The 11,985-nt window shown below is 25.4% G+C and overlaps 2 protein-coding genes across 2 annotated transcripts; one reads left to right on the top strand and one right to left on the bottom strand.

The window, feature by feature from the left end:
* The first annotated feature begins 3,339 nt into the window (after positions 1-3,339).
* LOC140175211 (uncharacterized) lies at positions 3,340-4,532 on the top strand. Its single transcript, XM_072202157.1, has 4 exons — positions 3,340-3,343; positions 3,437-3,503; positions 3,764-3,822; positions 3,940-4,532. Exons 1-4 carry the CDS (start codon positions 3,340-3,342, stop codon positions 4,530-4,532), a joined length of 723 nt encoding a protein of 240 aa, XP_072058258.1.
* A 46-nt stretch (positions 4,533-4,578) lies between these two features.
* LOC140175210 (uncharacterized) lies at positions 4,579-11,507 on the bottom strand. The gene is made up of 2 exons (XM_072202156.1): positions 11,000-11,507; positions 4,579-4,712 (listed from the first exon to the last, which is right to left on the bottom strand). Exons 1-2 carry the CDS (start codon positions 11,505-11,507, stop codon positions 4,579-4,581), a joined length of 642 nt encoding a protein of 213 aa, XP_072058257.1.
* Positions 11,508-11,985: the final 478 nt, after the last annotated feature.

The raw sequence follows: 11,985 nt of genomic DNA, 5'->3' as shown, positions 1-11,985 counted from the left end.
TCATTATAATTGTATCAAATCAAAATTTAATGCATTATTAAAAAATTACCTTAATAATAGGTAATTTACATATTTATTTTTGTTTTACTAAAGTCTATATATAGTGTTTTCCTGTGGTACATGAATCTAAATTTGAGAGTCAATTCATAATTTTATATTTAGTGTTTTTTCTTTTTTACTACTTCATAGAATAAGAATGTATTCTTCGTTTTTTATTGAAGTTGATCCTTTTAAGGCATAATTTATAATTTTTTATAATATTTTTCATATACTCATTCTATTATATTATTCTTTTAATAATTTTTTATTTGTTGTTACTCTAAGTTATTCTTATCGTCTAATGTTCCAGTTCGATTGTCTTTTGCCACAATCATTTACAATGCATCACATCCATAAAATACCTCATCGAGTTGTCTTCACTGGTTCGGATTTCAACTACATAGATGTAAGCGTTCAAAGAAGAGGCAATAGTCTCTACTTTACCAAAGGATGTAAGCGTTCAGTTTTGCTAAATTCATGACAAATTCAGATATGCAATTTCAATGATTGGTAATATATTTAAATTTTCTTAGCTTAAGCTGTTCATTATTAGAATAATTTTTTAATATATTTTGATTTTTTTCAGAAATTACCAGCTTTCTTTTGCATGCATGCAATGCCATTGAGGGGAATAAGAGTTAGTTTGGTTTCTCGGCGTGGCAATTCTATACCTTGCCTTATTGCATGGATAGCGGATGATGAAGCTTATCTAACAAGAGGATGGTCTGATTTTGCACTAATTCTAAATATTGAAACTTATGATGTTATTTTAGTTGGTTGTCGTTACAAGAATGATTCTATACTATACGTGACTAAGGACTAGAATAGGTTCAATATTGTTTAGGTAATTTGGTTTTACTATTAGTATTTGATTAAATTATAATTATAGAATTTTAAATTATTGTCTCAATTTATATATTATGATTTTTTTTGTGGATGTGCTATTTTTAAATAATTTAATAAAATGAAGTAGTGTCAGATATTATTAAGTTTATTTTTATCCTTTATTTCTTTATTTGTATTTTCATTATATTTGACAAAAAATGAACCTACACATATATTAAATCGTTGACCTAAAGACAATTTATTTGCCAATAAAAACAGATTTTATTTATAATTGGAATAAAATTTATTTGCCAATAATCGGTGGATAAAATTAAAATTACACCCGTGTCATATAATTATAATTGATTAATTGGTATAAAATGAAATTATACCCGTGCCATGAGTAATAATCTAAATAATTATATCTTAACAAAATATAATTTAAAATAATTTATAAACAATTATCTTAACAAAAATAATTATTTAATAATTAATTTAAAAATTAATGCAAAAATAATTATTAATAATAGTATTATTAACTGGGTAAATAATATAATTTTAAATTATTACTTAAAATATAAATAATATATCAAAATCTATTGAGTAAATCAATGATTTTGCACCTTAATAATTTGACAATTATTACTCAATTAACCAGTTAATTGAATTAGTATAACAATTTCCAATTTCAAATTTTGTATATTAAGTAGTTATTAAAAACTGGGTAATAACGATTTACACGGAAAAATCATTGATAAATTTAATTAACCATACAGAAGATAATATACTAACAGTTTTAGTATATTATTTATGGCAAGCGAAATTTTTTTCTCAGATTTTCTATTAAAATTGAAATTAGTAATAATTTAAAAAAAGGTTTATTAATAAAATTACTAATAGTCACATTTTTATACACAAGATATATGTTTTCTATATATTATTTAAAAAATATAATGAAACATGAATAATGAATGAGTATGTTATTTCTTTGACTAGTTAATTAATGCAAAATCGAGTACCAATTTTTATTCGATTGAGGTCATATTCTGTTTGGTAAAAGTTTTAATCACCTTAATTAAATTCTGTCTTTGTGCCTTAACTTATACAAGTAGTAATATGTTATATATTATTTGGTATATCTAAGTAGTTATTTCTCATAGTAGAGATGTAAAAAATCATATTAAAGTTTATTGCCAAATAATTAGTGGATGAATAATAGTAGATTATATTATTTTGGAAAAGTGTTTTGATTATAATTATATCAAATCAATATTTAATTATGATAAAATATGTTAATTATAATTATATCATAGAATTATAATAATTACGATATTTATGTTATATATTTTAATCATTTATGTACGTAAATAATTAGAAATCAATCAAATCAAATTATCACAGTAAATAATATGTTGTATATTATTACGGAAAATAATCCGTAGATAAAATTAAAATTACACCCGTGTCATATAATTATAATTGATTAATTGGTATAAAATGAAATTATACCCGTGTCATGAGTAATAATCTAAATAATTATATCTTAACAAAATATAATTTAAAATAATTTATAAACAATTATCTTAAAAAAATAATTATTTAATAATTGATTTAAAAACTAATGCAAAAAATAATTTTTAATAATAGTATTATTAACTGGGTAAATAATATAATTTCAAATTATTACTTGAAATATAAATAATATATGGAAATCAATTGAGTAAATCAATGATTTTGTACATTAATAATTTGACAATTATTACTCAATTAACCAGTTAATTGAATTAGTAATAACAATTTCCAATTTCAAATTTTGTATATTAAGTAATTATTAAAAACTGGTAATAACGATTTATACGAAAAAATCATTGATAAATTCAATTAACCATAAAGAAGATAATATACTAACAGTTTTAGTATATTATTTATGGCAAGGGAAATTATTTTCTCAAATTAAATTTTATATAATTATAGTAAGTCTCTATAATTAAAACAATATAAAATTGCTTCATATATAGCAATAATATTATACATATTTATATATCTCTTCTTTTATAGTTTTATCTCTTTCTTTTAAATATTGACATGTAATTAATGTAGAAAATATATAATATTAAACTGTTTTGTTATGCATATATATGAATTTATATAATAACCTGTATAATTTATACGTATGGCATAATATATATATCAAAAAAAGATTTCATAATTTTTGAAAACCACTGTTTTGTTATATGAAATTGAAATTGAAATTAAATAATTTCTATTTATATAATTTTTTATTAGTATCAAGTATTTCCATTAAAAATTCATATAGTTTGTAATTAGTGTGTTTATATATAAGTTGTAATAGTCAATTGTTTCAATTATTTTGACGTTAATGCTCTTGCGAATGAACTAAGTGGGTATTTAGAAAGGCTAACTAATGAGCAGAAATTTGCATACGATCAAATAATTGGTGCTGTTAGCGGTAATATGGGTAGACTTTTCTTATTATACGGTCAAGGTGATTGTGGAAAAACATTCTTATGATCAACTATATCATGCTCAATTAGTTCTAAATGATGTATAGTTTTAAATGTTGCTTCGAGTGAGATTGCTGCACTTTTGTTGCCTAATGGAAGAACTGCACATTCAAGGTTTAAAATTTTTTGGTCATAAATGAGGATTCTTTGTGTAATATTAAACAGGAAAGTCCTCTTGCAAGGTTAATATCCAAGGCCAAATTAATCACATGGGATGAAGCTCCAATGATAAGTAAGTATTGTTACGAAGCTTTAGACAAATGCCTCAGAGACATCTTAAAGTGCTCAAATTCGTATAATGCTCATTTGTCATTTGGAGGTAAAGTTGTTGTTTTTGGATGAGATTTTAGACAAATTTTACCTGTGATTTTCAGAGGCTCAAGGCAAGATATAATTCAGTCTTCTATTAATTCTTCATATTTGTGGCATAACTGTAAGGAGCTTACAAAAAACATGAGATTGTCACTAGGTGAAAACAACATACAAGAACTCAAAAATTTTGCAGAATGACTACTCAAAATTGGTGATGGTTTGGCTGGTGATACAACAGATGGTGAATCGATCGTTCATATACTATCTGACATTTTGATTAAGAACTCTGAGACAGCTTTGGATGACCTCATTGATTTCGTGTATCCATATATGTTATCCAATTTATCCGTTGAAAATTATTTCAAAGATAGCGCAATTCTTGCACCAACTTTGGATTGTGTCACTGATGTCAACAACAAGATGACTGCAGGGTTACCTGGACAAGAAAGAGTCTACTTAAGTTCAGACTCTGTGTGTGCTGAAGAGGAAAATATGAAATTTGAGTTAGATGCTTTCTCGCCGGAGATTCTAAATGGAACAAATTGTTCAGGTCTACCACCACACAAGTTGGTTCTGAAGGTTGGCGCTCCTGTTATGTTGCTGCGGAATATAGACCAAACTAATGGTTTGTGCAATGGAACGATGATGCAAGTTAGAAGAATGAAAAATCATGTGATAGAATGCAAGACTTTAACTGGTAACAAAACTGGAAGTATTGTTCTTATCCCAAGACTGAATCTAATTTCAAATAATGAAACATTGCCGGTCAGGTTTCAAAGAAGACAATTCTCAATTATCATGTCATTTGCAATGACAATAAATAAGTCTTAGAGACAAACTCTATCGAAAGTTGGAATTTACCTTCCAATGCCAGTTTTTATCCATAGTCAATTGTATGTTGCGTTATCAATGGTAACGAGTAAAGATGGTCTGCAAGTGCTGTTGCAAGATCATAGACACTTGGAAGATAACTGCACGATAAATGTGGTATATAGAGAAGTTTTTGAGAGCCTATAATAAAAAGGTAATAACAAAATGTCTTACTAAATCTATTTATTTATTAAAATTTATTACTATCACTTAAAAAAATTTAGAAATTCTAGGAACTAATAGATGAATTTTTATTGTACATTAATAGTTTGAGAATATTAAAATTATTATTAAAATTCGTATAATTTTATTCTCTTGACAAATAATTTTATAATTACATTAATTATATAATTTTATATACAAATATTGATACAGTGTTGTTTTATGTATATATTTTACAGGTATCAAAGGATAGTATTGAATTGTTATTCAGTAGGTTTAAATTATTTATTGTTTATTACAAAATTTTCTGCAATAGGATTTTTTATTAGTTTGTTCTTCATTTTGAACTGATTTTGATATTTTCTTACTTCACAGTAAACTAACATATAAAACTTTGTTGGTAGATTTAAGTATTACTAAATTATTTATGGTCATATTGGGTATATATGCCTGATTTATTGAAAAAAATAGATTAAAAAATTATTTTATAGTTAATACAATTAATACTATATTAAGAAAAGAAAAACAACGCATACAAGTTATTTTTTTATTAATTAAATTATTATAATTAAAATGAAATTTAACATAACAATTTAAAATTATAATTTCAATCTTATAACGTGTATGACACAGATGATTAAACTTGTTTTAAGATATTAACTGAAATAACACAAGTAGTCCAAGTGAGATTTTCTGTGTGCGCTCCACTAAAACATTATGTTGATCAAGTGGAGATGTAATAATGCTATATATTAATAATAAAGTCTCATATGCCATATTGAAAAGATCATCTTAAAGTAAAAATTTTATAAAATTTTAAACTCTTCCACTTTAATTGTTAATTTTCAAAGGTTTCAAAGAATAATAAGCATCATATGTCATATTGAAAGAATATTAATATCTCGTTTATTATTAAATAAAACATAAAAGTTTGAAGGAGATATATAAATATAAAATATTTTTTTCTTAAATAATACGGCCAATACGACTAGATGACTAATAAACTCAGTCTTTATTTAATTATTAGATACTAAGACTAAATTAAATAAATGTAAAAAATACATCAGTAGATCATATTTAATATCTCATATTTTTTTTATATTTAAAATATAAAATTAGTCTCTCTAAAAATTAATATATTTCAAAGAGTAAAAATCAAATATATATGTTACGTTGTAAAAATATCAAAAACTAAAAAATTATAATTTTTTATTTAAAAATTAAAAAAATAATTAAGAGAATGAATCAGAATTTTCAATTTTTTTATTTAAAACACGGTCTAAATAAAATAATAAATTTTATTAAAAAATAAAAATAACAAAATTTAAAATATAAATTTTAAATATTAAATTTTAAATTCATTATTAATTTCAAGAGATTTGGTGCGTAAGAGAAATTTTAGAAACTAATAAAATCAAATTTAATTCGAATTAAAAGTTATTTTTTTAAAAAAATTGAAAAATAAATATATAAAAATTAATATAATTAAATTTTAAATTTTAAAATTAATTAAAAATTAATTAAAAATTAATAAATTACTAATTATGTAATATTGTTCTATATTATCAAACTATGCAGCGATTAATAGATGAATGAAAAAACATGCAGTATAAGTATGCATATGACAGTAGATAGAGAGAGAACGTTTGAAAGAAAACAAAGTCTAACGAATGGTATGGACAGCCGTTCTTAGAACACTCGTCTCTATCACTTAGCCCCATCACTTTGCACCGTATTCAAATTTTCTCTTTTTATGGGACTTATCTGATTTCGTAATATTCACGTGAACTCTATGCATGTTTGATTGCCTGTCATGTGTATGAACTGCTTTGAAACTTTGGAAATCATGTTACATAAGACATTATAAATATAAATTGTGAATTTGTGGTATCTAGTAATGCAGTTTATTATTCTATTTAATTTATCAATCATCAAATTCATTGCCATCTTTCTTATTTTTTGAGCTGTTACATGACTCAAAATTTTATTGTATGTGGTGTTGTCGAAATTACATGAAAGTATTAAATTGCAGCATTAAAAACGTGGTCCAATCAAATTTAGGTAAATATAATAATAAGTTGGACACTTAAAAAAATAGAAATCATAGTAGAAAAAAGATAAAATTTGTGGCTCTCACTTATCAATATAATTTTTGTAATAATAATTAAAATAATCATTTTTAATTTAATTCAAAACATTATGAATAAGTAATATTATTTTTATAAAATTTGAGATGGAAATCAAAATTATTTTTAATTTATTTTTTTAAATCATCCATAAAATTAAAATTATTTTTAAAATGATTTTTATTAAAATATATTATTTTTTGACTATTTTATCTTGTTATAAAATTTTATTTTTTAACACTTAACTTATAAAAAATAAAAAAAAGAGAAGGAAAAAGAAGTATCAATGAAAGAGAAGTAGATGAAAAAAAAAGAAAAAGATAAAAAAAAAAAGAACTCGTTGGAATAGAAAAAAAAATAAAAAATAAAAAAGAAGAGGCCAAAGGTGTACGAAATTACTGTCACTGTTGTTGCAAATTAAGGAGAAGGAAGGATTAATAGAAAGAAGGAGAGTAGAGAGAAAACGGATGTTGTTTAAATAGCCGAGTTGTCTGCCTTTGTTTTTTTTGGGAGAATTGAGAGAGGACTCGATTGCTGATGATGGGTTATTGTTTATGGAAGTGTTTTATTTTTTTATTTTTTTCTCTCATCGATCTTTATTTAATTAGCAACTTTGTAAGAAAGACAATGAAAAATTTGAACAATGTGTTAAATTGATACGAAAGATTTAAGAAAGAAAAAAAGAATAATTTAGAAAAATATCATATTCTTTTTTTTTATCTGTGATTATAAAGTTCTTACTAATATATAGACTAAGAATACGCAAGATTATGTTCTTTATGGAATAATATCTTAATAAATTATATTAATTTTTTTTTAATCCTCTTTAATATTTTTCTAATTTTGTTCTCTAATTATGATATTCTAATACAATGTACTACGTTTTCAGCTCACAGAAAAAAATATAGTCCATCACAAATTACTCTTCAAAAATTCTACTTTCACCTTTTACACTTTTTTATCCACTTTTTAACCATTTTACTGCATTTAAATGGGGTGATGAGAAACAACGACATTCTACTGCATCTAAACGGCTCTCTTCGACGACAATGGCTGGTGGAAAATAGAAAAATTATGTCATTTGAGTCATAATTTATTAGTCTGTTAATAATTATTTAATGAAAAATGCTTTTTGTATAACAAAATTTAGTCCTTTAATATTATTTAATTATTTTTTAATTAAAATATATTTCTATTTTTTAGATACACATTGATAATTAAAATTAATCTAAATTTTAAAAACTAAAATTTCTCAGATTCTTTTACGTTCCTTCTCTGTAACATAGTTTTCATCTATCTCATTCTTTTGTATAAAACTGCTTCTTTTACATTTCTTAATTATGTTATATTACTTAGCAGTGGTAAAGGCTAGGTTCATTGGTTCAAATGAATGAGTTTTAAATGCGTGCAGAAATTAATTTAAAAGATAGAATATTATTTTGAATATGTTGCAAATCAATCTAATTAGCTTTTGAAAAACTATTTTACCTGTTATAACTAAGTGTAATTTATGCACAATGAATGAACAATTAACAAGTTTGACATACTATACAAACAAACAAAAATACTGTATATAAAATAACCAATTATAATATTACACATACAAAATTATACGTTTACAGAACCCAAATTACAAATTTGCACACCAAATAACTAATAGTCAACAAAAATCACTAATAAAAATAAATTAATCCTCAACACAAATATGAGAATAGAACAACCAGTAAACAGTAAAACTCACATAATATTCTCTTGCAGACAATTAAAACTCACATAAATAATGACTACTATTATGTATGTAATAATTTATTAACTAACAATATCTATTAAACTGCATATACCATACAAAACCAAAAAAGAGGAGAGAAAAGTAATATAGTTGAAACTAATGAGTTTGTACATTTTATTAAAAACTAAAACTCCTAAATATAGTTGATATCATTTTATTTATGTAAATTTTATTTTTTATTTACCAATAAAAACAATTATCAATAAATTTTATTTTTACGATAATTTGTTGCCAAGATATCTATAAATTATTTTATCAGACAATTGCACCGTCAAAATTACGTCCTCATTCTTTTCTTTAACAATTACTAAATATAAAAATTATTTTAATTGAAAGTTAAATGTTAAAATTTCTTTTTTTTAATTAAAATAAAAATATTTTATTTAAATATATCTTTAGATACACTTTTATAAAAACTAAATAAAGTACTTAGATATTATTTTAAATTAGACAGCAATGACTGATTTTTTTGGTGATGGATTTAACCATAAAAAAAGTGGTCACTATTTTGCGATTGATTTTATTAACGACCAATATTGTTTAGTATTGATTTAATAACATTAATTGAAAATTAGTCGTTAATTAATTTAGCATTAATTAATTATCGCAACAATTAATAAATGCTAAATAAGACAATTTATAGTTTTTTTGTTGATTTTCTTTGGTTACCAAACATTTTTATTTTTAAATTACCGACCAAAATTTTAATGATGATCAAAATCGACGCGATGCACGGGCTTATATTTAAATTTGATAAGTTAAATTAAAAATAATATTTTATAACTATATATTTTTTTAAATTTAGTATAACACTATCATCGTAGTTATATAATAAACGTGTTAAATATGTTGTTTTATCTTTATTCAAAGTAAAATATAAATAGAAAAGTTTGAAGTTTATAATATTCTTAAACCATAAGGAGGGAGACATGAAAAAAATAAGAACATATATAACTGTAATAATAGCATGTTAATTTTACACTAAATTTTGTATAAAAAGCTAATAAAAATTTATCGATCGATAACCTAGTATCTTACTAACTTCATTAGAAAAGCAATTGGCATAGGATGTTGTGCTCCTTGTTACACATTTCATTTCAAATCTGAAAAAAGAGTTATAGATAAATTAGTAATATCTATAGTAAATATTTGTACAAAAGTATAAATCATAACATGCTATTAAAATAAAAATAATATTATTCTTACCTAAATATTATTAAAAACCTCTTTGAACACGACATTTGTTGTTGATGACTTTGGATTGCCGTCTTCATCTAGAATTAAAACCCTGAGGCCACTGCGACTCTTAACTCTTGACAAAGCAACATAAAGTTGTCCATGGGTAAACACTGATTTTGACAAATAAAGCCCTACATGTGATAATGATTGACCCTGACTCTTGTTAATGGTCATTGCAAAGCATACTGTCAATGGAAATTGTCTCCGTTGGAACTTAAATGGCAATCCTGAATCTGAAGGGATCAAGTTCATTCTTGGAATGTACACTTTATCTCCAATATTTCTACCGGTCACTACTGTCGCTCCAATTACATTGCTGCCAAGTTCGTTAACTATTAATCTTGTCCCGTTGCATAAACCTGAAGTCTGGTCTATGTTTCGCAGTAGCATTACAGCGACTCCTGGCTTCAAAGTCAACTTGTGATTGGGTAGTCCCGAACATTTGATGTCATTTAGGAACTCTGGTGTGAACCACTCTTGTTGTATATCTTCATTCTCATCAGCTTGACATGTTGTGTCAGAGCTCAAATACTCCTTTTCCATCCCTGGAAAGATTGTCAAGACAAAATCGTTTACCTTCTCGACACTCTCAAGCGTGGGTGCAAGAATTGCCCTACTCTGAAAATACCTGTAATCTGACATGTTTTGCAACAAATTTGGATATGCAAAGTCTACCAAATGAGAGAGAGGGTCATCAGTAGTTGTAATCAATAGATCATTTGGAATTTCAACTTCTGATTCATCACCAACAACAGAGCCAATATTTCCATTTCCAACATCAAGTATCCAATTAGCAAATCTCTTCATTTCACCTTCATCTTGATCCGAAGAAGACATTAGAAGCCTCATATTCGTATGCAGTTTCAGAACCTTACAAAATGACCACAGATGGGATGAGTTAATAGCGGATGCCAATATATCGTGTCTACTTCCTTTCGGAATCACCGGAAGTATCTGTCTGTAATCACCTCCTAGAACAACAACCTTACCACCAAATGGTTGATGTATCTTATGTTGATCGGTAACTGACATAAGATCCCTGAGCGTCCGATCAAGTGCTTCAAAGCACATTTTATTGAGCATTGGAGCTTCATCCCAAATTATTAAGCTACTTTGGATGAGCAGCTCAGCCTTCAAACTGCCATGCTTGATGTTGCAAGTAGATTCATCAGTAATTGTAATGGGTATTGAAAATCTAGAATGAGCCGTTCTGCCACCAGGTAGGAGTAAAGAAGCAATTCCACTGGATGCGACATTTAAAACAATTTTTCCTCTAGACCGAATAGCAGAAGAAAGTCCATTCCAAATAAATGTCTTACCACACCCACCATGCCCATAAACGAAGTAAAAACCACCAGAGTCTGTAACAACAGCATTGAGTATCTCATCAAATACTAACCTTTGCTCATGAGTCATCTTTTGTTCTGTATATAAGTTTGTATGAGTCAACTCATTTGTGTCATATACTAACTCATCCTCTATTAGCTTATTCTGAAAAAGGCGAACATGAGACATCTCAGGGTATGGCATTGATTGATAGTCTCTTAAAGATCTCGCATTGCTGTTGAGTATCTTCTCAATCTCAATAAGGCAGAGGTTTTTCAATTCGTCATCAGTCATGCTTAGTCCTAGAAAAAGCACATAGTGGTTTTATGAAATATTTAATAAATAATTCTAAAATAAAATTATTAATATTCTTAATAAAAATAAAGATAATAAGAGAATACAATCTTGATATATAAAAAAAGACATAGTAAAATACCTTGGTTTTTCAAAGCTTTTCTCCTCTCATATCTTTATAGTAATACAAATGGGGAGCTCATTTGCTGACGTGGCGCTCATACATTAAGTCTGGGAGTTTATTGTATTGGTACTTTTAGTGACGACACGTAAGTAAATAAACTCCCAGACTTAATGTATGAGCGCCACGTCAGCAAATGAGCTCCCCATTTATATTACTATAAAGATATGAGAGGAGAAAAGCTTTGAAAAACCAAGGTATTTTACTATGTCTTTTTTTATATATCAAGATTGTATTCTCTTATTATCTTTATTTTTATTAAGAATATTAATAATTTTATTTTAGAATTATTTATTA

This window comes from Arachis hypogaea, chromosome 9, assembly GCF_003086295.3.
Source record: "Arachis hypogaea cultivar Tifrunner chromosome 9, arahy.Tifrunner.gnm2.J5K5, whole genome shotgun sequence".
Lineage (NCBI taxonomy): Eukaryota > Viridiplantae > Streptophyta > Magnoliopsida > Fabales > Fabaceae > Arachis > Arachis hypogaea.
Note: the sequence above shows the minus strand (reverse complement) of the source record. Positions and strands in the feature narration are given on the sequence as shown.